Here is a 27,139-nt window from a genome sequence, read left to right on the forward strand (position 1 = left end):
TAGGTTAGGATTTATTTTACAGGTATATTTGTATTTATTTTAACTAGGAAGTTATTAAATACAAAGTTGCCTGTAAAATAAAAATAAACCCTAAGCTAGCTACAATGTAACTATTAGTTATATTGTAGCTAGCTTAGAGTTTATTTTATAGGTAAGTATTTAGTTTTAAATAGGAATAATTTACTTAATTTTAGTAATTTTATTTCGATTTATTTAAATAATATTTAAGTTAGGGGGGTGTTAGGGTTAGACTTAGATTTTGGGGTTAATAAATTTAATATAGTGGCGGTGACGTTGGGGTCGGCAGATTAGGGGTTAATAAATGTAGTTAGGTGTCGGCGATGTTAGGGACGGCAGATTAGGGGTTAATAATATTTAACTAGTGTTTCTGAGGCGGGAGTGCGGTGGTTTAGGGGTTAATACATTTATTGAAGTGGCGGCGATGTCTGGTTAGGCAGATTAGGGGTTAAAAATTTTAATATAGTATTTGCGATGTGGGGGGGCCTCGTTTTAGGGGTTAATAGGTAGTTTATGGGTGTTAGTGTACTTTTTAGAGCTTTAGTTAAGAGTTTTATGTTACTGACTTTTAAATGTGGTAGGAATCTTGACAGGAGAGGGTGTACCACTCACTTTTTCCAAGACTCGTAATACCGGCGTTAGGAAAAGCCCATTGAAAAGATAGGATACGCAATTGACGTAAGTGGATTTGCGGTATGCTCGAGTCGCGGAAAAAAAGTGAGCGGTACACCTGTACCTGCCAGACTCGTAATACCAGCGGGCGTTAAAAAGCAGCGTTGGAACCTCTCAATGCTGCTTTTTAAGGCTAACGCAAGACTCATAATCTAGGCGAGAGACTTTTGATCTCAAAATCATCATTGATGAAGTGCACGGTTAAACTCATATATGGCTCCATTGTTCGGCTTGACCACATATCTGTTGTTGATGCATAGTATTTCAATTGATTTATCTCAGATTCAACTAGAGCTTTGCATTTTGCATACCTTTCTGGGATTGCAACTACTGAGAAGTAATTGCGAGATGGCATTTGGTATCTCTTGTCGAGTGCGTGTATCATTCTTTTGAAGCCGTCTTTACTAACGGTGTATGCAGGCACCATGTCTTTGCATATATAATATGCAATAGCGTTGTTTATTTCTCTATGCCTTTTTTAGGTCTTCCCATATGGTGGTGTGTTTGCAAATGCCTTTATGATTGATTGCTGCTGCTCAACTTTAGATTCACAGCTTGTTTGTGTTGTCTTTTCTCTACCAGGTTTTTTTTTTTGCCATACATAGTTCAAAGATTTCCTTATGCCGCTGTTTAAGGTGCTGGAACAGGTTTGATGTGTTACTTGGTTTTGCTGCAACACTCGTTCCACAAGTTTTGCAGATTACTTGGTTCTGTTTCACATCCTCTTTTCTGAACCCAAAATATTCCCAAACAACTGATGTTGAATTTTTCTTTGGCACCAACAATTATGTAGCAACATCCACATCATTTTCATCATCATCTTCGTTATTGTTGGACACGGACAGCTCTTCAGAACTCATCTTGAATTTTATGTACCACGCACACAATACCAGCTGGCACCAAAAATATGAGGAGATTATACTACCGCACACACTGCCAATATCAGTAGGGTCAGGTGTCACTGGCAACCGTGGCACAACGAGACTAGACCACAGTCTTGCACTTGAATACAAAGACAGAGTGAATGGCCTTGATAATGCAGTTAGATTAGCTCTGATGATGCTAGTATAGCTTCTTCAAGTTGCAGAGATGATGCAACGGAAGCAGTCTTAAAAAAGCTTCTTAAAGCTTTTTTATTAGAATCACACAATTTATTTTGATTAATAATTAAAGAATGGATGATATGCTTCTGTTGCAATTAAGACAAGAGACCACAGGCTTGCACTTGAAAGTCTTGAATATAAAGAGAGGACAACAATGTGCTATATGATGCAGTCACCTTGATTGAAGAGAGAAAACAGGCTAGCTGCACTTGAATATAAAGAAGAAAATGATGCGCTTGATTAAGCTGTCACCTTGATTGAAGAGAGAACATATGCTTACTGCACTTTAAAGAAGAAAAAGATAGGCTGACAGAACTATGATGCAGTCACCTTGATTGAAGAGAAGTAGAGAACACACTGGCTTGCTGAACTTGAGTATAAAGACAACAATGGGATTGATGATGTAGTCACCTTGATTGAAGAGAACACAGGCTAGCTGCACTTGAATATAAAGAAGACAACAATGGGCTTGACTAAGCAGTCAGTGCACCTTGATTGAAGAGAGAACACAGCCTTGCTGCACTTTAAAGAAGAAGAAAATAGGCTGATACTTAGTGCTATGATGCAGTCACCTTGATTGAAGAGAAGTAGAGAACACTGGCTTTCTGCACTTGAATATAAAGACGACAACAATGGGCTTGCTTGATTAAGCAGTCACCTTGATTGAAGAGAGAACACAGGCTAGCTGCACTTTAATATAAAGAAGACAACAATGGGCTATTGGGCTTGATTAAGCAGTCACTTTGATTGAAGAGAGAACACAGGCTTGCTGCACTTGAAAGAAGAAAAAAATAGGCTGATAGTGCTATGATGCAGGCACCTTGATTGAAGAGAAGTAGAACACAGTGGCTTGTTGCACTTGAATAGAAATACAACAATGGGATTGATGATGCAGACTCTTGATTAAAGAGAACACAGGCTAGCTGCACTTGAATATAAAGAAAGAACACAAGCACAACAATGGGCTTGATGATGCAGTGACATCACCTGGATTGAGACTAGAGACAAGAGACCACAGGCTTGTACTTGGTCTAGATCTAGAATATAAAGAAGACAACAATGGGCTTGCTTAACTTAATGATGATGCAGTCACCTTGATTGAGAAGAGACAAGAGACCACAGGCTTGTACTTGGTCTAGATATAGAATATAAAGAAGATAAAAATGGGTTGCTTAACTTAATGATGATGTAGTCACCTTGATTGAGAAGAGACAAGAGACCACAGGCTTGTACTTGGTCTAGATCTAGAATATAAAAAAGACAACAATGCGCTTGCTTAACTTAATGATGATGCAGTCACCTTGATTGAGAAGAGACAAGAGACCACAGGCTTACACTAAGTTGAAATTATTTGAATATAAACTTCAAAGACGACAACAATGGGGTTGCTCATATTCATGTTTATTTAGATTGAGGCAACACTGGCTTTCACTGGAGGAGACTGACCTTGCAGTTGTAAAATACACTGGCTCTGGAGGACTGACCTTGCTGGGGAACGGGGAACTCACATTTCTCGAGTTTACAAAACAGGCCGTTCTCACGTAGTCTCTGAAGAACCCATGTAACATCAGAACGATGAGCCTCAAGTGTGGGTGAGTGTATGTAGATGTCATCTAAGTACACCACAACACACTGTTGCAACATATCTCATAGGACATCATTAATAAATTCCTGAAAAACAGCAGGAGCATTACATAGGCCAAAGGGCATTACAAGATACTCATAATGCCCGCTCCTGGTGTTAAATGCTGTTTTCCATTCGTGGCCCTCCTTAATCCTAACGAAATTGTACACTCCTCTCAAATCAAGTTTAGTAAAGACCGTAGCTCCCTTGAGGCGGTCAAAGAGTTCAGTAATGAGCGGAATAGGGTAAGCATTCTTAATGGTAAGACGATTAAGACCCCTATAATCGATGCATGGTCTTAACTCGCCACCCTTTTTCTTCACAAAGAAGAAGCCAGCCCCTGCAGGAGAGCAGGATTTGCGGATGATCCCCTGCGACAGAGCATCTGCAATATACTCCTCCATAGCACAATTCTCTGCAACAGACAGAGGGTACACCCGGCCCCGAGGAGGAATGGCTCCGGGTTGCAGGTCTATGGCACAATCGTAAGACCGGTGAGCAGGCAACATACCGGCACGCACCTTGTCAAAAAACGTCTAGGAACTCTCGGTACGCCTTTGGCAATTGAGATACTGAAGAAGTGCACAAGACTTTAACTGGTTTCCCGAAGACAAGTGGAAATACATTGTGGGGACCACAACAAAATGTTGGACCTGCGCCAGTCGAGACTGGGATTGTGCTTTTGGATTCAGGGATAACCCAGAACAACCGGAAAATGCGGAGAGTTTATCACCTGGAACTGGGGGGTTTCAAAATGGAGAGCCCCAACAGCCATGGACAACGGAGCAGTCTCTTGAGTAACGAGTGCCGGCTGAGGGAGCCTGCCATCAATGGCCTCAATAGCAAGCGGAATGGACCGAGGCAAAACAGGAATGGAGTGCTTTGATACAAAAGCACTGTCAATGAAATAGCCCGCAGCACCGGAGTCAACAAGAGCCTGAGTGACTATGGAGGAGTCCACCCAGGAAAGGACAACCGTGACCAAAGGTTTCTCCTTAAGCGGTTCCGGGGACGAGGATAAACCACCCAAGGTCTGCCCCAGACAGGACCTTAGGTGTGAGCGTTTCCCGGCCGTGTAGGACAAGACTTCAAAAGGTGGTCCTGTAACTCACAATAGAGGCAGAGCAGTACCTAGTGACTCGGGACATGGGAGGAGATGGAGGCATGGGTGGGATCGAACACTTAGGAGACAACGGAAAAGGAGGCTTCCACAAGCGCTCCTTGAAAGAGGGCCTCTCTCTGAGTCTGATGTCAATCAGGATAAAAAAAGACACCAATGCCTCGAGATCCTCTGGTAAATCTCTGACAGCAAGTTCGTCTTTAATAATAATAATAATAATAATAATAATAATAATAATAATAACTAGTATTTATATAGCGCCTTTCTCCCAGTTGGACTCAAAGCACTTTTTCAATGCTCGCTCTCGGAATTAACCAAATCGGCAGCTGAATAGTAATAGTTGTTATTATTACCCAATTTCGACCTCAGAAGGATGAAGGGCTGAGTCGGCCCTGCCGGGATTTGAACCAGTGACCTTTGGATCTGTGAAGAGGCTTTTGTAGTCAGGGCATTTTACCAACTGAGCTACCTCACCGGCGTCAATAGCATCAGAGAGCCCATGAAAGAAGGCGGCAACAAGGGCTTCATTGTTCCAACCTACCTCTGCGGCAAGCGTATGGAACTCAATAGCATACTGAGCAACAAATAATCACACCTTTATTAAAAGCAAAAAATAATAAAAAGTCCACAAGTCAAATAACAAGCCAGGAGTCAAAACCAGAGCTGGTAGTCAGACAAGCCGAGTCAGGAGCCAAAGCGAATAGTCAGACGAGCCGGAATCAGGAACAAGGAAAACAGCAGAGTCAGGAACAAGCCAGGGATCAGGAACCAGGATGGACGTCAGGCAGCCAGGTAATACACAGGGACTCTCACAAACAGGTCTAAGACAACGCAAAGGCAAAGCATACTGAACAGAGGCCCTTTAAATAATAAGTGATGACATCACAATTCTGAGACTGCATCCTGTCTCACATGGATGATGCACACCAGTTTGGCCATAAAAGGAAGTGCAGGAAATGAGAAGCAAGGATGTGGATGACCTTGCTGTTGTAGAAGAAGAAACAGGCTGCACTAGGATGTGGATGTCAGAGTATTTCAGTTATGCTGCTTTTCCTTTAAGGTGTACTAACCAATCACAGGTACACACTCCCTTTATCACACCTGCTCACACCCCCAAGCTTTGCTTAGTAATTTGTAAAACTCCCTGAGAGACATACTTGTTCCTGAGCTAACTACCAATTTAACTATACTTTAAACAACCTAAGGATTTCAAAGTACTATTCAACTATTTCTATCTGTTTTTCACAGACTTCCAGCTGCACTCAGCTAATCAGACTGCAGCCTGTTCCACATTTTCACAGACTGGTTTACCTAACTAAGGAGTGTAATATCCAATCTCATCAAAGGATCTCATCTCTGCATGTCAGCTGCAGCTTCAACTGAAGGGAGACAAGCATAACTGAAGGGAGACAAGCATATCTGATCTGGTTAGTTAACTAAAGTATAAGATTTCTATGTCTAATGACTGTATGACTACTACTTGCATTTATTCCTGAACTACAAAGTACCTTGCTAACTTACTAATTTCCTGTGCTGTTTGTATCTGACTGTTAGCTAAACAGCTCAGAATCCTACCAATATTAAAAGGCTTAATTTACACCAAATCAACCTGGTGTCACTTCACATAGTGTTCACTTTCTGATTTGGTGTTACAAAACACAATTTTATTGTCTTTAAATTTAACAGTTACTCAAGTTAATACTGTTAATGTTACATATTACTAAGCCTGAAAAAGAAAAGTAAGCTGGTTAAAGTTATGGATCCAGCTGAATTACCCCAGGTTGTTTATAATTTTCAGTCAGAAAACCGACCAGATGGGGCAAGCTATTAGAGACTTACAAGTGGAGAATAAAGTGTTAAAGGATATGTTCAAGGACAATAGAGAACAAAGATTTCCTACACCTGAACCACAAGTGAGTTTGCCAGAAGCATTTTCTGGTGACAGAAGGAATTACAGACAGTTTAAAAATGCATGTTATCTATTGTACAACCTAAAGCCTCTCACTTATCCCACTGATAGAGTGAAGGTTCTTACCACTGTATCATATTTAAGAGCAGAGCCTAGGAAATGGGCTGATCAATTATTTGAAACCAATTCACCTATCCTAAATTCATTAACAGATTTTTTTAATGCATTGGATGAATTGTATACAGATACAGATGTACAACTAACAGCTGAACATAAAATGAGACAACTAAAGCAAGGGAAGAAGCCTATTGAAGATTACACTGCAGAATTCAAGTTGCATGCTTCTGATTCCTCTTGGAGTATGATTTCTTTAAGAAATCAGTACAGGTTAGGGTTTTCCGAAAGTATAAAGGATGAACTCTCTCGTATAGAAATGCCCAATACTTTAGAAGCTATGATTAAGGTAGCCACACAGATAGACAGAAGACTGAGAGAAAGAAAGGCAGAAAGAATGCAGACAGAAACAACACCACGATCTCATGCATCTTCTTATTCTCCAACTACTACTATCAGTTCAGAAACCATTACTCCTATGGAAATTGGAGTGATTAAAGGGCCGCTTACCCCAGAGGAGAGGATGAGAAGAAGATCTAAACAACTGTGTATGTACTGTGCCAGCCCTAACCATACCGTTTCTGAATGCCCAGTTCTTCGCAAGAACAAGAAGAGTAAGTTAATCATGTTACATAATTCACACTATAGTAACAGTTCAACAGCTTACTGTAACCTCTCTCTTTTACTACAGTGGGACCTTAGAAGATTGGAGACAACTGCCATCATTGATTCGGACGCCTTTGGCAATTTCATTGATGCTACTATAGTAACAAAAAATAAAATTCCAACTGTTTTGAAAAAGATACCGGTGTCCCTCAAAGTTATTGATGGTTCAACACTAACAGAAGGTCCAGTCACACACCACACTGTCCCACTACTTGTACTTACACCCGAAGGACATACAGAATACATCACCTTTGATGTCATACCTTCTCCTCATTTTCCAGTTATTTTAGGGGTTCATTGGTTACAACTTCATAATCCCACAATAGATTGGTCTACATTTAAGTTATCTTTACACTCTGCATATTGTAAGAATACTTGTTATCCTCAACAATCTATCATGCTAACTTCTACTGAAGAATTTAACATCCCAAAAGTTTATAATGAGTTTGCAGATGTCTTTAGCAAAACCGAAGCTGAATCTTTACCTCCCCATAGGGTATACGATTGCCCTATAAAACTAATACCAGGTTCCACCCTACCAGTTGGCCATTTATACCCATTAAGTCAAGCCAAACTCGATTATTTAAAACAATACCTACAAGATAACCTTAAAAAAGGTTTCATTAGACCATCTTCATCCCCAACAGCAGCAGGTATGTTCTTTGTGACAAATAAGGATTCTAGTTTGAGACCAATAATTGATTACAGAGAGCTAAATAAACGAACCGTTAAAAACCGATATCCGTTACCATTAATTCCGGAACTAATTGAAAGACTTACCAATGCCAAGATTTTCACAAAGCTTGACCTGCTCGGCGCTTACAATTTAATTCGCATTAGAGAAGGTGACGAATGGCTCACTGCTTTCCGAACCAGGTATGGTCTGTATGAATATTTAGTGATGCCATTCGGCCTTTGTAATGCGCCCGCAGCCTTCCAACATTTCATTAACGACATTTTTCTTGACTTACTGGATATATGCATAGTCGTTTACCTAGACGACATTCTCATTTACTCCAACAATATGACAGATCACATCAAACATGTACGTTGGGTGCTTGCCAGATTAAAAGTACATAAATTATATGCTAAATTGGAAAAATGTTCATTCCACAAATCAAAAATTTCATTTTTAGGTTATACAATTTCCTCCTCAGGAATTCAGATGCAAACCGAAAAGGTAGATTCCGTTAGAGACTGGCCAGTACCAACCAATAAAAAAGAACTACAGAGATTCTTAGGCTTCACTAATTACTATCGCAAATTTATTAGAGATTTTTCTGGGATAGTAAAACCACTCACGCAACTCACCGGCTCCACAGTATCATTCCATTGGACCCAGAAACATACTGAAATATTTCAACATTTAAAAAATCGATTCATCTCAGCACCAATCTTAAGATTTCCAAATGTAAATTTACAATATGTTTTGGAGGTAGACTCATCAGACTACGCAATAGGTGCCATTCTATCACAACGTACTTCAGAAAGCTCCCCACTTCATCCTGTATCCTTTTTCTCCAAGATTATGTTTCCTGCTGAAAAGAACTATACCATCGGTGATAAAGAACTACTAGCTATTAGGAGGGCACTAGAATTTTGGAGACATCTCTTGGAGGGAGCCCAGCATCCCATATTAATTTATACGGATCACAAGAACTTACAATACCTCCAAAATAACAAAACACTGTCCTCACGTCAGGTGCGATGGAGTTTATACTTTTCTAGATTTGACTTTCACATCATTTACAGACCTGCTAACAAAAATGGAAAGGCTGATGCCTTCTCAAGACAACTTCTAAAGATCGATGACTCTTCAACTCCAAAAATTCATTGGTTTCACTTCAGATCTCTTAACAGAAATAAGAAATTCCTCAGCTCCTGTTGAACAAGTTCATAACAAAAACATCAAGCAAAAAGATGGTGTTTACTACTATAATGATCGAATATTCTTACCAACTGACTTACGTTTAAAGATTCTAAACGAACATCATGACACTCCTTTAGCAGGACATCCAGGGGTAAATAGGACTCTGGAACTAATTTCCAGGAATTACTGGTGGCCTCACATGAAGGATACAATCAAGGAATACATTAAAAGTTGTGTAATATGTCAGATCTCAAAAAATGACCGGTCAACACCTTATGGACTGCTTATGTCCCTCCCAGTTTCGAATTCTCCATGGCAGCAGATTGGTATAGATTTTATTGTAGAGTTACCACCTTCCAATAACCAGAATACCATCATGGTTGTTATTGATACATTCACCAAAATGGCACATTTTTTACCATATCACAAAATTCCATCATCATCTGAAACTGCTACTCTCTTCTTGAATCATATCCTAAAATTACATGGGGTACCTTCCGTAATTATTTCTGATAGAGGGTCTCAGTTTACGTCCCGTTTCTGGAAAGACCTATGCAAAGCCTTAAATATTCAACACCATTATACAACATCATATCACCCTCAAGCGAATGGACAGACTGAGAGAGTGAATCAGTGGCTCGATGAATACCTCCGCTGTTTCTGTTCATGTCAACAACAAGATTGGACGAAATACTTACCTTATGCAGAATTTGCATATAACAACTTAACAAGCACCTCTAAAAAGATGACCCCATTCTATGCAAATTATGGGTACCATCCCAGCTTCACTTCTTTATCTTCAACACCAGCAGACTCACCTATGGTGGATGAACTAAAGAACACCCTATTAGAAAACTTCCGTATCATCAAAGAAAATATTGGAAAGGCGCAAAATTCCCAGAAATTTTACTATGACTTGAGACATAGGAAACCACCAGAATATAAAATAGGTGATCAAGTATGGTTGTCGACAAAGAATCTGAAGTTTCATCTGCCAAGTAAAAAGTTCACTCAGAAATATTGTGGTCCTTTCCTTATCACTAAAGTGGTAAATGTCAATGCTGTCACGTTACAGCTTCCGACAACCATGAAGATCCACCCCACTTTCCATGTTTCTCTGTTGAAACCCTACCATCCCACTAGGTCTTCTGTTCCCCCATTGCCCACAACGTTGGTACCATCTGAAAATGATGTCTTTGAAGTTGAAAGGATCTTGGATTCCCGAATGTCCGGTGGGGTTCTCCAATATCTAATTAGATGGAAAAACTTCACAGAGGAGGAGGATAGTTGGGAACCATCTAGCAATCTTTCTGCACCTAGATTGGTATCCCTTTTCCATCGTCGCAACCCAGACCGTCCTCGACCTCAAGCTGAGGATCAGTTTGCTTGAGGAGGGGGTCCTGTCAGAGTATTTCAGTTATGCTGCTTTTCCTTTAAGGTGTACTAACCAATCACAGGTACACACTCCCTTTATCACACCTGCTCACACCCCCAAGCTTTGCTTAGTAATTTGTAAAACTCCCTGAGAGACATACTTGTTCCTGAGCTAACTACCAATTTAACTATACTTTAAACAACCTAAGGATTTCAAAGTACTATTCAACTATTTCTATCTGTTTTTCACAGACTTCCAGCTGCACTCAGCTAATCAGACTGCAGCCTGTTCCACATTTTCACAGACTGATTTACCTAACTAAGGAGTGTAATATCCAATATCATCAAAGGATCTCATCTCTGCATGTCAGCTGCAGCTTCAACTGAAGGGAGACAAGCATAACTGAAGGGAGACAAGCATATCTGATCTGGTTAGTTAACTAAAGTATAAGATGTCTATGTCTAATGACTGTATGACTACTACTTGCATTTATTCCTGAACTACAAAGTACCTTGCTAACTTACTAATTTCCTGTGCTGTTTGTATCTGACTGTTAGCTAAACAGTTCAGAATCCTACCAATATTAAAAGGCTTAATTTACACCAAATCAACCTGGTGTCACTTCACATAGTGTTCACTTTCTGATTTAGTGTTACAAAACACAATTTTATTGTCTTTAAATTTAACAGTTACTCAAGTTAATACTGTTAATGTTACAGTGGATGACCTTGCTGTTGTAGAAGAAGAAACAGGCTGCAGTATGTGTGGATGACCTTGCTGTTGTAGAAGAAGAAACAGGCTGCAGTATGTGTGGATGACCTTGCTGTTGTAGAAGAAGAAACAGGCTGCACTAGGATGTGGATGACCTTGCTGTTGTAGAAGAAGAAACAGGCTGCAGGATGTGTGGATGAACTTGCTGTTGTAGAAGAAGAAACAGGATGCAATCTGGAACCACAGCTGTTGGCTGACTTTGGTGAACTTGAGTAGACGACACACAGGCACTGTCAGGCAGTATTTGCTGTTGGTTGAACAATGAACATAAAAGATTTTTAGAATAAGGTGGTGGTGGTGGGAGGGAGACAAGTTCTACTTTTTGGAAAGACAAAATAAATTAATGAAATGTATAAAAAAAGTGTTTTTTTACTTTGATGTCCCTCCCAGTCCATTACTGTTTCTGACTGTGTTGTTGACAACAATGAACAAACACAACACAGTCAGAAACACTAATGGACTGGGAGGGACATCAAAGTAAAAAAACACTTTTTTTCTACATTTAATTAATTTGTTTTGTGTTCTGAATCAAGAGCAATAGAGCATGGCATGGCATCCATGCCCTGCTATTTTAAGCAACATTTGAAATTAAATTGACATATATTTTATTAGCAAAGCTATTTTTTTTTTTCTTAAACAGAATTGGTTAGGCGTACTTAGGGCTGCTATTTTGTGGCTGCACAATGCACATGGACATTCGGAGCTTGATAGATAGGCCCCCATGAATGGATTGCTTGCACATTTAAGCATCATGCTAATTTTGATATTTTTGCTAACCAAAATGCATTAAATAACCATTAATGATTTGTTTTATTGTTGCAGCACTAGCCTAGCATCAATGATTAAAAAAAAATCTGACTTGCATTAATTGCACAGGCTGAGCTACAATAAAAAAATTATTAGAATTTTATTTTATTTTTTTAAATAAAAAAAAAAATATTACTTTATTTGCACTTGCAGCAGCTGCAGCAATGCATCCATCCATAAATAAAAAATAAACATATTATTAAACCAATATAACTTATTTGGGAACATAAACTAATATAATAAGAGATCTTTTTTGATTATTTATTAAAAATGATTTGTGTTATGGTACACTACTGGACTGCAAACTGGTATAATAAGGGTAATGGTAATGTAAATATAAAATTAACTATTTAAAATTAGGGGAAAAATATTATAAAAAACAAAAATATGTGCACTGACTGCACCACTGTTTAGGAGATTTATGGTCTATCTTCTGGGAATCTAAATCAGTATCTATTAAAAAGTAACTATCTCATTATCTATATCATTATCATGATCATCCTCTATATTCTGATGATGAAGTAGAGCTAGAGACTGTTCTGTAGTAGTAAAATATATTATTATATTAATAATATTATTTTATGTGTAACATAAATAATATAAATTCACAAATTTCACAAAGCAATACATGATTCTACAAGCAAGTAGTAGTAGCAAGTGCAACCCTTAATGAACAAACATGTCTAAATTTCAATGTTTACATTCACAATTTCACATGCATCACAGAAAAAAAGTGCACTTTAAAAGTTTTTTTTTAATACTCACTTTATTGCTCACAACTTTGAGCTGTCCCACCGCCACACCACAGCTTGACCAACGCTTGACCACCGCCACACTACTCCCAGATGACTGCAGGATTAAAGCCAGTTGCTGCCACACACTCAGAATTCTCTGCAAAAATGGTCGTTTCGTGGGCATTCTCAGGTCCGCCCACGCCCGCACCCTGCTCCGCCTCCGTGTTCATGAAGAATAAACAATGTTTTTTTAATGAAAATCACGTACTCTCGCGGTTAATCGTGCAGCCCTTATTCACTCTCTCTATCTAGTAATGTTCCCTATCCTTTAGTGATGCCTCTTTGCTCACAGGCCTTTGATGCATCTTGTTTACATTTTAGCCATTTTGGTACCAACCATCCACTGGTCACCTCTCTAATTTGACCTACATCATTCTGACACTGCTCACTTTACACTCTAGTTATAAATCTCTTTCCATTTGTTATATATATTGACACTAGTGTGTATATATTTATATCTACTATTGCCTCTTCTTCATTGTCCCATCTGATCTTAGTGTCTTTATAGCGCTCCTATTGAGTCTCTTTTCCCACTTCGATATCCCGTTAGGATTTTACTGACTTTTCCCTGTACCCCGATTATGGGTATTATGGTTGGATATCATTAGTTTATATGTGATATCTTTGTCACTGATATCCTTACATATTATTATTATTTTTATTCTCATTTGCTGTCTTATTTTTAATTATTAGTTTTTATTTCCTATTATCATATTTTGATTTTCATTAGCATGATTTAGTTACCAATTAAGTATTATGCATCATTCCCCTATCATATTCACGTTACTTTTACATCTGTCACCTTTTTACTGACCTCTATTCACTACTATGGCTGTCATGTTATTTCGACATGGCTATAAGACCATGCTGTATTTGTTTACTATTTGCTCCCCACGCCCCTTTTCCTCCATTGGACTGCACTTTTCCCAAAGCTCCTTACCACTTGTGCACTCCCTATCACAATTGGTCTATTATCATTGTGACATTTAGTCTACTCCCCCTATATTTTATAATATCCATTATACCGGCTGATTATCTTTTTGCACTTTATTTTGATTTAGGTGGTATTTGTATAGCGACGTTGTGGATATCTGATACCTATTTAACTGTCATTTTTTATCGCTATAGTTAGTATGCTAATTTATTCCAACTAACACGCCCTCTGTCACACTCACTTCTCACTGTCCACACACGTCATCTATTATGTTTTATTCACATCGTAACACACAATTGCAAACATCACTTTCATTTAGATATAACTATATCCTTACGTGTATATATTTTAGGTTACTTTTTAGGTTTTATTTTATATATTTTTTGGGAATGTTCTCTGTTACGCATGTCCCCTATTGTTATGTTTACATGGTTCGTTACGCTTTTATCATAATCCAACACACATAATAGCTAAACACTAGCTTATATATCCACTTAACGATTATGAACAGTCTTCATTTGAAGACAGGTTGTGTCCTATGATTCTGCCACACCTCCTGTATTTGATATTCTAAAAGATGACGTTAACCGTCACCTCCCCTTTTTATTTTCCAAATGTTTAATAATAGTGTCCTTATTAATATAGACACTATATGCATTATATAATTACGAGTAATATTATTCTGTTATCCTGTAGGATATACTAACTCTTGAACAATTGGGACTCTTCCTGTATATTACGAAAAACTGGGTCTTTGTGATGAGTTCCACTCTGAACAGCTGAGTAATTTGTGGGTGTGGAACCCTCCCATATGCTGATTGGATGTTACTAGTTATAAGTGTAGCAGCTTTATGAATGCTTGTAAAGCCTGATGAAACCGCTCTTTGACACGGAGAAACGCGTTGCTGATGTTTTTAACTTTTTAAATAAATTTTTAAAACATTTGTGACTTTGCTGCTGCACTTTTATCTTCCATTTGTCGGATTTACAACATTGTTTTCAACTCTGTGGTATCCATACATCCGCCACTGTACCCAGGAGAGCATTGGCTTCTTTCTCTGACTGGTGTGTGAGACAGCCTGTGGGTACTAACCTGTATCCCTGGATTTCCTTTGGTGGGACAAGGATCTTACTAGTTCCAGTTGCCTAGGAGTCTGCCGGGCGATTCTTTGGTCTCGGCTTGCCTGTACTGCACATTGGTGCATTCCATCACGTGAGTAGGTTTTTCGCTTACTCTCATATCCTATTCCCTGCTTGTCTGATCTGCACTATGTGGAGCCCTCTACCTTTTGTATTTTAGATGTTTTGATCCTGTGTTGTGGCGTGACACACCAGAGGAGCTGCCTGAGGATTTTGGAATTATCTCTTGTTTTTTATGATATATTTTTCCACCAGGACTTTTTATTTATTTTCATTACATTTTGATTATACTTTTCATTCTATTTATATATATTTTTTAAATAATTTTTTATTGAGGGTTTTTTATAATGAAAACAGAAAAATATGACATATAAATATTACAGTACATAGCAATGATTGTCTCAACAAAAATATGAGAGAAAAAGGAAACATATAATAAGTGTTGAAATATAAGTGAAAACCTCCTTTTATGTTTTTCATATCATAATGAGAGTAACTATTATTCCAGGTCATTATGCTAGAATGCGCTCTGAAGGAGCACTGTAGCTACTAAACAGACCCAATTTATCATGAACTTCTTAAGAACTTAAATATCTAGTTCGGCAAAGGATTGAATGCTTCTTATTATTAAAGGGTCTTGATATCAAGAACAGAATATAGAGCAAGGGGGAAGTTGGGGAAATATCAGCGGGTAAGCACCGCTGTATAAGTAATTTTTTATATAACAATATTATTAAGTACTTAAGTTATATAATGAAGACAACAAGAACAACAATGTAAATAGCAATGGTCAACTGCAATGGTAATTGACTAGGTCAATTAAGTATCATAACATAATGCGTGGCGTGTAGCACTAAACTTATAAAACAGTTAAGTTTAATTTGTAATATATATAAAGAAGGAGCATGTATGTCTCCAATTCAGTTAGGATGAGAATTAAGTTTACCATTCAAAGCTTCAAAATGATATTGAATTGAGACCATAAATATATTCATATAGAAATACGGATATGTGTAACACACACTCAATAGTGCACCACAGTAATAATAGCAACACAATAATTAAGCAAGACATAGGAAATATATAAATATCCCACGTCAACTAGATGCTGTGCACATCAACTGGACAACTGTCTCATATGAAAAATGAGAAATAAACATGTCTTAATTGAGAGGTATTAGACACTGCACGTCCTCCCACTGGGTAGTAAGTGCATTGTAAAGTTTGGTTGTGAGCGGATAACGCAGTCTCTAGATGCAGACATGGTCAAAACACATGAACATTAAGTAAAACTATAACAGTTGCACAACATTTCTTAACCTTATAGATGATACTGGCAAAAGGATTTAAGCTTGACATTAGATATTCCTGTATAGACATTTCCAAAAGTGGATTCCCTGTTCATGTACAAGGTGTATACCTTGGGACTAAAAACTTTAGCAAAACTTAGTCCACAGCACATAAAGTAGGTTAGTAAGGGTAGTATGAGTATAGCTACACTATTGGGGCTGGAAATCTGTTAATGTTATGAGTATTATATATAATAGAGCAAAAGCCTGGGCCGTAGCATAGATATATATTAGACTAGAGTGGGACATTCACCTATAGTCTCACTTACAGCATGGTTATGTCTAACAGTAAGCTTTAAAAAATAATTATATCTCAGTTATAGTTTGCTTGTTGAGGGCACATTGGAGGGTAAGGTAAAGGAGTATATATAGCAAAGCCCAAAATTAACATAGGGTCCATAAATATCTTTCTTTCTGGGGACTGTGTAGTAACGTAGAGTAAGGCTTGCTTGTGCCTGTATATTGGTCGTAGCAGTAGTAAGTGTAGCTTATACATGGTCAGGGCTGGATTACAGAAATGAGTGTATAATGCCCCATAAAATTAAAGAATAGAGGCAATACTATGAGCCAGGCTACAGATAGGGTTGCCACCTCAGCCATGTTTTCATGGACACTTATGAGTTACACATGCTGCATGGTGTGCAGGGAGGAACATGTATTGTGTTTCTGGACAGCACTATTCATATTCCTCCCTGTACACCCTGCAGCATGTGTAACTTATAAGTGTTCTGTATTTTAAGGGACAGGTGGCAACCCTAGCTACAGATTATGCACCAACATATTTAAAAGAAAGGGCAGAGTCATGGATAGAGCAAGGTATAACCCTAAAACAACTTCACAAAGAACTCTGGCTTGGGTATAGCAGATACAACTTATGTTAATGTAGGTGGTAAAAAGGATCATCATTGCATATTCCTGAGAACCATACAATCTTTCTGAAAGAGGATCTAGTTAAACATGTAAAAATCTAAACAATACACATATACAGGCTGGCGTATAGCATGTGAGATATAATAACATGTGGCCATACTGCAGGCTAATATCATGCTTAGATATGCCGCAAAAGAATATAATACGAAAGAGAAAGTCTCTATTAGAAATATACATGTTAGTAGCAGAGTAGTACTAAGGACAAATATACAGATATCACAAATCATATAAGTGAGTAGCAAAAGCTGGGGTTTTCCCCTAGTAGAGCAAATTTGTGTAAGTCCCTTGTAAACTCAGGGCACATAAAAGGTTGTTTGTAATGTCCATAGTATGAGTATAGATAAACCTTTAGGTATTGAACAATATTTATATATGTCATGAGCTATATACATTATAGGGAGTATGTGAGGGTAAAATTATATACCCCTAAACTTAAATCCGCAGTAACAATAACCCCTTATATAGGCAAAGTTTACTAGGATATATATAGGGATATCTAGAAAAGGGAGAACTACGAGTCCTGAGGGTTAATGAAGGAGCTCATGTGAACTGTAGAAAATAGCAGCACCAAACAAGTTACGGAGCAACAAAGCTAAATCCAGGGGTGCTCCAGGGATAACAGGGTCTTTTTAAGTAGCCTCGGGAAGCAAAGACAAAAAATTACCCCTTCTGATACTGTAGAGGCCAGCAAAATCCAGCTCAGGGCATCTCCGGAGTCCACACAGTCTCATGAAGTGAGCAAACAGCAGAGTATACTTTGATTCTCCCTCGCGGTAAGTACATACCCCTTCACTGCTCAACGCTGACAGAGAGCACGGTAGTCCCACTATTAAAAGAGGTGGCTTGGGAGCCAATGGCTGCCGCTGTACTACTTTCTGCGTGGTCCGTTCTAATGCTCCGGAGTCACTCACCGCCACCGGTGGATAGTCAGGAGGTGACATGCTGTAGTGGTGGGTGATCATGGTCCTCCTCTCCGATGTGAAACTGTGGTAAAGAACATTGTGCTACCAAGGCGCTTACTAACGGAGGTTCTTTCCTTGAATCTTCTGACTCCTCACCAGCAAGTGTGTTTGCGGTCTTTTCTCGAAGTGCTGACCTCAGAGTGTCTGTAAAATCAATAAAGCAGCTAGTGATCTTTTGACCTAGATCTTGCAGTAGTAAATAGAGTGACTCCTGAGGCTCCTCCATTTTTAGGGCTGATTCAGGCTCCGTCATGTAGCGACTTAGGCTTATAGCAGAATAGGAAGGCCCAGGGATCACGGCATTTGCAATACCACAGCTCCCTCCTAAAGGAGATATTGAGTCAGAGGTAATAATAAATGTGGACTCAAGCAGGGTATCCTACCATGGTAGATCAGTAGGGAGATATCCACATAATCATTTAGCTTGTTCTTTCTCTGGGAATAGTTACTTTATTTAAGCATGGCCTAGGAGCTCAGGCAAGACATGTCTGATTGCCTCGGCTGTTGGCTCCGCCCCCCTCATTCTATTTGTTTTATTTGTCAATAGTTTGTTGTATAACATATGTGTTATTTGATATCAATACTGTATGCTGATATCTTTTTCTTTTTTGTGTTATCGGCCATTTTATTAAGCCTAGTGACATCATTATACCGGTTATTGTATTAAGATTATTTTATTTTATTACATTTTATAGCCTATTAGATCTACTACTAGACAGATTACATAACCGGCTTAGATACCTCATTTTATCTATTTATATCTATTTATATTACTTTTATTAAAGGTATATCACCATTTTTTTCCCTATTATATTATTTATACATTATTGTACCCATTATTCATTTTACAATTGCTCACCTTTGGCGCCTCTTCTAGATACCAGTCAGGCATTTTCTCTTTGCCTGCCGTGTATCTGTATATCATTTTCATTGAAACTGGAATCTTTATTAGACAATGCAAAGAATCTTTTCAAAGCTAATTTGCGTGTAAATTTGTTCACGTCAAGTAAAGTATTAAAGCTAGAGAATCTATTAGTGGGTGCAAAGCCCAACCCTTTGGATAGAACTGCTTGTTCATCATTGCTTAAATTATGATGTGATATGTTGTGAATACTGAGCCCATCAGAACTAATGGAACTAGCATTAATTAACTGTGTCCCTTCTTCTTTTTGTTGGACTTTCCCCCTCTTTTTTCTCCATCTTCTTCTGTGTCTCTTTCCTGGGCTTTTGTCCTTCTCGTCTTGGGGCGAACAGCTGGCGTTGCCACCTCCACTTCCTCCCCCGAAGACTCCTGTAAAAAAACACAAGAAGAAGGGGAGGAGGAAGGTAGAAATAGAGGATGAAGAAGAACAAATGGATGAAAAGAAGGAAAAAGAGCTTGCGGTAGTGTTAGATTCAGAGTCTGATGTTTCACCCTCTGAGGCACTAAATGCAACTTTCTTAGTGTCTTTCTTTTTCAAGATAGATTTTGGCACATTCTTATGATCTTTCTGATCTTGGGCTTGTTTTTTTCTTCCAAATGTATTCTTATTTGAGCGCTGTTGTTGGCGAACCATTGGGAGCTAATGTACGTTTACTCCCCCCAAAACCCCTGGCAGGAACAGATAGGGCTCTATGTCAGGTATATTAATGACCTTTTACTTGTGGTGCGTAATTGTAATGAGCCTAATCTTTTGGACCAACTATTGACATACCTCAGCTCTAATGAATTAGGACTTAAATTTACTGGTGAACTAGATGATAGGGAGATTAATTTCCTAGATCATACCCTGTCTATTATTGACAATCAGATTGTTATAAAAATATACAGAAAACTAACAGCTGGCAATACCATTCTGCATGCTTTCCTCCCAACACCCGGGACATTTGATCAAGGCCATTCCCAAAGGCCAATTCATAAGACGAAGAAATACTAAGTCTGATGACATTTATGACTTACAGTCCTTGGAACTCAAGGACAGGTTAATCAAAAGAGGCTATGATCCTCAATCACTGGAGAAGTGTAGAAAGTCAGTCAAAAAAATATGAATTGTAGGTCAGATAGTGGAAAACTGGAAAAATATACAGAGGGCGACTCCTAGTGCAAATCAGTTGATACAGTTGTAAGCCCCAAATGATCCCTTTAGAGAGATACTCACATATTATGGAGCACACTATAGTGCTAATGAGGCAAGCTGGGTATATTATGGTGGCCCAGCGCACATAACACTCTGGCAAGCAGTGGATCAATGTAGCAAATAAAAGATAGGAGACTCCAGAAGTATATCAAAAATGAGTTTTATAAAAATAAATAAATGAACATAAAAACAATCAGTAAAACACGCTACGCGTTTCTCAGAGCTCACCACTCTGTTTCCTCAGGCAAGTTCTACTGAAATATGGCTACACTAGGAGGCGCCCTTTCTTTTTTTGTTTCAATCATTTAGTAGGTCAGATAGTGTCAGGTATGTCAAGGAAACAAAGTTGTCTAGAGAACAAAGAGGAAACTTCAATTAGACCACAGCTGCTGAGATATAGTGGTTGAGTATGTAGCTTAGAAATATGTGAAAAGCACATAAGTTACCAGTAAGGTAATGTGAGTCCCAGATATATTCCTAAGCATTTTATATTTGTTTCAATATATATTTTAAGAACTTAGAACTGTCACCTGTTTTGATTACACAGTAAAATACAGTTAAGCGAAATATAAGAAACAAGTGTGGAATAATGACAGAAGTTATATTAAGTACAAGCTGAGAGACTGTAACCTGTATACATGAGGTTACCCTTTTACATTCTAGTTTGACAGATATGAATAAGACAATATGTAATGCCACATGAAACCTTGGTTAAGATTTGAGTAGAACAGAAAGTTATGTTATAATGCTTAGCTTCGCGGTAATGGAGCAGGTAAGATTAGCCCAGAATTTGAGAGAGAGAGACAGGTACCTTGGAATGATTGCCGGTTGGCTATTGTGAAGAATCGGAGGCTGTTCCCACTCCCAGTTTCGGGGTTCGAAGAGGCTGTGAGCAGCGGCAAGTGCCGGGACGGTCCGTTTGGTTGGCGTGTGACATCACCGCGGATTGATCTCGTAGATCCGGCCGGGAAGACTGTTTGTCTCGTAGCTGCAGTGAAGGAAAGTTTAGCGGCAGAGTGGCTGACTGATCAGCGCAACAAAGTTCAGGTAGGTGATGCAGTACACAGAGCAATCAGAAGTACGCTAGGAGAGCAAGGAATCAAGAATAGACTTCAATACCAAGCAATGAGCTAGAGGGCTGCTAATCTTTTATAGGGAACAGGAAGTGGATCAGAATGCAGTTAAAGGTGCAGTATCCCTATAATATGTTAAGAAGTGGTTCCTAAAGAGAATCCTGACAGATAGACAAGACTGTAAAAATGTAGATAATTTTAATGATTGTATTATCTTTACTACATAATATACTCAACAGGCAGCCACCAATCAGCAAGCACTATAAAGGGTGCTGAACCACAAATGGGCCAGTTCAGAAGCTTAAAGCCATAGTTTTTCAAATAAAGATACCAAGAGAACAAAGGAATTTGATAACAGGAGTAAATTATAAAGAAAATCTGAATCACGAATGAAAACATTTGGGTTCAGTATCCCTTTAATTGCATTAAAATTATCATTGCGGTTTGTCTAGAGGGAGCATACGCCTTCCATGTGTCCTGGACTTGTTATGAGAACTAGATGAGCCATATATGAGCTAAAACTCGAGGTGGTAGTTCTTTTCTTTAGGAGGAGTTGATTTCACTGTACCTAAGGCGGCACTACAGTTCTGCGCCAAAGTTTTTCTATTCATAAGAAAATAAACAATAAATGTATAATTTGTATACTTTATGTATTTCTGAATGATACATATAATAAACCATAAAGACGCCACACGTAACCTAACCTCACATGACCAGGGAGGGAATGGCTGAGCGGTTCTGACTGAGAGGCCTATCCCCGCCATAGTAACAGAGGTCTGGGCGGTACGCTGCCAAGTGCCAAGGTGCATTGTGGGATAACTGTCTATGGCGCCATTTTGTTTTTCGGGCTCGTTCAGTGTGGTGGGTTCGTGAGATCGTCGCTCCAGGAATAATCCCGAGAGTCCCTGAACCCGGGATATCACCATGCTGTCGGCGGCACAGCTGCTCGATGAGTTGATGGGAAGGGACCGTAACCTGGCCCCGGACGAAAAGCGGTGTAATGTCCGCTGGGATGACGAGAGTGTGAGTATGGTGCGAAAGCACGCTTGTAGTTGTTACCCCTCACGGACGCGTTCTGGTGACCGTCACGGATGCACCTTTTCCTTGTGAACTTTCTGCTCCACAAGCGGGTTCTAACCGCTCCTCGCAATGCGCCAGCTCGTTACTTTTCTTTGTGGCGAACTCAATCCAAATCATTTCTGTTTATGGCGCTTTGTTATGGCCGCGTGAGGTCTTCTCCATATAGAGGAAAGCGCCATAGCGTTGGCCTTGGGAGTCTGACCCCCGGTTGTATAGGACATTAGCACAATTATGATTTATAGATAATGTCATAAGGAAAGTTAAATCTATTAACCCACTTTAAATGCGTCTTTTCTTAGCCAGGTTTTACAATATCTTACCAGTGTGTGTATACAGTATGTGTGTATACAGTATGTGTGTGTATATATATATATATATTCTCCACACGCACACTGGAAATATATATTTTTCTTGTCAAGGGTTAAAGGTTACTTACTACCCCAGAGGAAAAAGTTACTAGTTCAGTGTTCTATTTTTTTTCCCCACTTCAAGTTCGTATCGTTGACTAGTGACAATTGTAAGCCCTGTATATATTTGGGGGCAGTAAAGTTAAACTTTCATGATTTAAATAGAGCATTAAATTTTAAGCACACTTAACTTCTATTTTCACATATTTTTTTCTCTTGCTACACATAGGTTCTCATGTGCATGTGTCAGAACTCAATAGTGTTTGCAACAGATCATAATATTGCTGCTAACATTGTTGCAAGTACTATTGCCATAGAGCACTCTCATGAGCTCCTGTACCTATATTTGCTTGAGAGCAAAGGAAGTTCGATAATATAAGTTGTTTAAAATGACATGCTCTAAACATGTCTGTGACTTTACTGTCTCATTATTGCATAAAGTGCACCCAACTTAGTGTCATCTAATTTGTGAAGGTTTCTAAAGATTATTTGAATTTGATGTATCTGTAAAGTCCCACTTTGACAGATGCTAAAACGATATGATGTAGGTTGATGGTCAACAGAGGTAGGTTACTATAGTATGTTTATGGAAGAGCGGTGGTTAAACATTAAAAAAACAAATAAATGAAGAATTAAGTGGAAAAGTATCACTTTAAAAGGTGTCGGATAAATAAACTTTTGGAAGCCCTATTGTATGTAAGCATAATGTATTGGTGTGAATATATACGTAAATATAAGTGCTTACCTGAAGGTATAAAATTGTATAGATAAGAAATAACACATGATGAGGAGCAGGCAAGTACAACTAAATTGTCACCTACCCTAAGACTTAAAGGGCCACTAAAGTCAAAACTGAACTTCAATGTATTGGATAGAGCATGGCATATCCGTTGTTAGAGTAATCTTATGTGAGTTTAGTAGCGTTCACGTGTCTTTAGCCATCTAAAAAATATACTGTAGGTAGGCACACAGGAGCTCATGCTGCATACAACTATAGCAGTAAGGGAATGTTTTTGCATGCTGGCTTTTCTTTTGTATGGTTAATGTTTCACTACACTTAAAGGGACACTGAACCCAATTTTTTTTTCTTTCATGATTAATTTCAGATAGAGCATGACATTTTAAGCCACTCTCTAATTTACTCCTATTTCTCTTCGTTCTCTTGCTATCTTTATTTTTAAAGTAGGAATGTAAATCTTAGCAACCAGCCCATTTTAGATTCAGCACCATGGATAGCGCTTGCTTATTGGAGCTTTACATTTACCCACCAATAAGCAAGCATAACCCAGGTTCTCAACTGAAAATGGACCGGCTTCTATGTATCATATTCCTGCTTTTTAAATAGATAGCAAGAGAACGAAGAAAAATTAATAGGAGTAAATTAGAAAGTTGCTTAAAATTGCATGCTCTATCTGCACCATGAAAGAAAAAAAATGGGTTTAGTGTCCCTTTAAAGGGTTAGAAATCTTTACTTTTGCAGCGTTGTAAAAAATACATAACCACTTCGTTAAAGGGACAGTCAAGTCCAAAATAAACTCATGATTCAAATAGGGCACGTAATGTTAAACAACTTTGAAAGCAAAACCTAAGAGGTTCATATGCTAATTTTTAGACCTTGAAGACGGTCTCTAATCTAAATGCATTTTGGCAGTTTTTCACCACTAGAGGGTGTTAGTTCACGTGTTTCATATAGATAACATTGAGCTCATGCACGTGAATTTACCAAGGAGTGAACACAGATTGGCTATAATGAAAGTCTGTCAAAAGAACTGACATAAGGGGGCAGTTTGCAGAGGCTTAGATACAAGGTAATTGCAAAGGTAAAACCTGTATTATAACACTGTTGGTTGTGCAAAACTGGGGAATGGGTAATTTAATGGATTCTCTATCTTTTAAAACAAAAGAATTATGGTGTTGACTGTCCTCTTTAAGGTTTCAAAGATTAAAACCTATTAAGTCTTACCTTAAAATGAATCTTTGATGTTCAATAAAATTATGTTTTAGTTTACCTTGTACACGGCCGAAATGACCATCCTTAAATGTAGGCTGGATAATGCATTACCTTTCTTCCTCCAATGGCGCTGCAGCACTGATCGGCTAATTACAATATTTAAATGAAAGCGCATTCTATTGTGTGGGCACTCGCATGCACAATGCATTGTTAATCTCCACTCACCTTTTAGTCTGCATCCAGTGAGATGTTAGTGACGCGGCAGTAGAAACACCAGGAGAAGTCTGGAGTACGCATTCGTTGCAAAAAGTTTGTGCAAATGCGATTGAGTGCCGCCAAATTAGCTCTACCTAGGTAGAACTCGTTCATACGGCTGCATAATGAATGAAAAGAAGGGTTTGGCAGAATATACATGTTATAATGCATTGTTCACGTAAACTTTTTAAAAAAATGGCTAAAAGGTTTTATTTGGTAATTTTAACTGAATATGAGGTTTTAAAAAACAAACATATAATTGGGGTTTACTATCCCTTTTAAGCTTCATTTTCTTTTTTTGAACACAGTTCAAAATGTAGTGCTTAGGACCTGCAGTGCTGGTCTTGAGTGGAAGCCGCCACTGACTGCAGCGTTCGTTGCACAGCTGAGTTGTGCGACTAGTGCTGCTGATTGGATCAGCTGCAGTATCCTCTCGGTGTGTGTTTAAACCCACAGCAGTGCAGGGTCACTAGTCTTAAAATAGCATTCTGTAATTATAGCACTTTCTAATTTACTACTATTATCAATTTGTTTCTTCTCCTGTTATCTTTATTTAAAAAGCAGGAATGTAAAACTTTAGGAGCCTATCCATTTTAGGTTCAGTACCCTGGATAGCACTTGCTTATTGGTGGCTATATTTAGCCACCAATAAGCAAGCGTAACCCAGGTTCTGAACCATAAATGCGCCGGCTCCTAAGCTTTACATTCCTGCTTCTTAAATAAAAATAACAAGAGAACAAATTAATAGTAGTAAATTAGAAAGTTGCTTAAAATTGTATGCTCTATCTGAATCATTAAAGGAAAAAATGGGTTTATTATCCCTTGAAGCACTGTTATAGTAGAGATCTACTGTTGAATTTCAAATGTAATAAAAACATCTGTAAAGATCTAACCAATGACTATGTAGCTTGTAGCAGTATCTAGAAAACTATGCCACACTTGAATTTAGTCAAATATTTTTATATTATGGGCTTAATTTATCAAGCCCTTTGCACTCCTTTTGAATGAAGTTTTGTACTAGCGAACCTGTAGTCAGGATTTATCAAGCAGCGGTCATCCTTGCCCTATTCTCTACCTCTTTGGTGGAGAATTTAAAACTCTCCAGTCTCTCCCAACCGGGGAGATTGGCTTGCAACTCCTTCATATTTTAAAGTCTAAAACAGGGTCCTCTGAGGACTGGAATTGAGAAACAATCTAGATTTTAAGTATTTCCCTCTTTTGGCTGTTCAGTTGTAAAATAGTTTACATCTAGACTTTTAGGGTTTCAACTGCAGTTAAAAGGACAGTCCACCCAAAAAAAATATTTAAAAAGATAATCTCTATATTACACACTCTCCATTTTTGAATAACACTGTTATATTTTTTCTACCTTTGTGATTACCTGGTATCTAAGCCTCTGCGGACTGCCCCTTATCTCAGTGCTATTTACAGATTTGCATTTTAGCCTGTTCGTGTTGCAACATTAACTATGGGATTGAGCATGTTTATCTATATGAAACATAAACTAGCACTTGCTGGCTGAGAGAAGCTGAAAACAATGCACTGAGATAAGAGGCAGCCTGCACATGCCTAGAAACTCAAATGTAGAGGTTTAAAGATGATCGGTTATTTGTAGAGCACCAAACAGATTCTGCAGTGCTAAAGGTTATAAAGTGTATTAATATAAAAGTGTTAGTTGTGCAAAGAAGGGGATTGGGTAGTAAGGCGTTGTCTATCTTTTTAAACAATAACAAAATAGTGTACTGTTCCTCAGTGTTTTTCAACCAGTGTGCCGTGAGAGATCCTCAGGTGTGCCACGGCAGACTGACAACAGTGTGACATATTTTTTAAATTTTGCTTGTTTTTTACTCCCAGTGCAGGGGTAGTTTGTAGGAGGCATGGCATAACAGCACAATACATACAGTATGTGTGTGTTTGTGTGTATGTGTATATATATATGCTGTATTAGGCAACAATGTGTGATTTTTTTAAAATTTTGGGATGGTGGTGTGCCACAGGATTTTTTAATGTAAAAAAGTGTGCCACGGCAAAAAAAAAGGTTCAAAAATCACTGCTGTACCTTTTAAGAATCCTGCTCTAAAATAAGTGGTCTCACATT

General features: G+C 38.4%; 1 protein-coding gene across 1 annotated transcript in view; it reads left to right on the forward strand.

Annotated features, from left to right (window-relative positions):
* The first annotated feature begins 22,180 nt into the window (after positions 1 to 22,180).
* LUC7L3 (LUC7 like 3 pre-mRNA splicing factor) overlaps positions 22,181 to 27,139 on the forward strand; it is a 122,515-nt gene continuing 117,556 nt past the window's right edge. Inside the window, exon 1 of the mRNA XM_053721670.1 lies at positions 22,181 to 22,371. Coding sequence (XP_053577645.1) covers positions 22,273 to 22,371 — 99 coding nt within the window. The 5' untranslated portion in view covers positions 22,181 to 22,272. The remainder of the gene's footprint in view (positions 22,372 to 27,139) is intronic.

The sequence above is a fragment of the Bombina bombina genome, chromosome 1, assembly GCF_027579735.1.
Source record: "Bombina bombina isolate aBomBom1 chromosome 1, aBomBom1.pri, whole genome shotgun sequence".
In the NCBI taxonomy this organism is placed as follows: domain Eukaryota; kingdom Metazoa; phylum Chordata; class Amphibia; order Anura; family Bombinatoridae; genus Bombina; species Bombina bombina.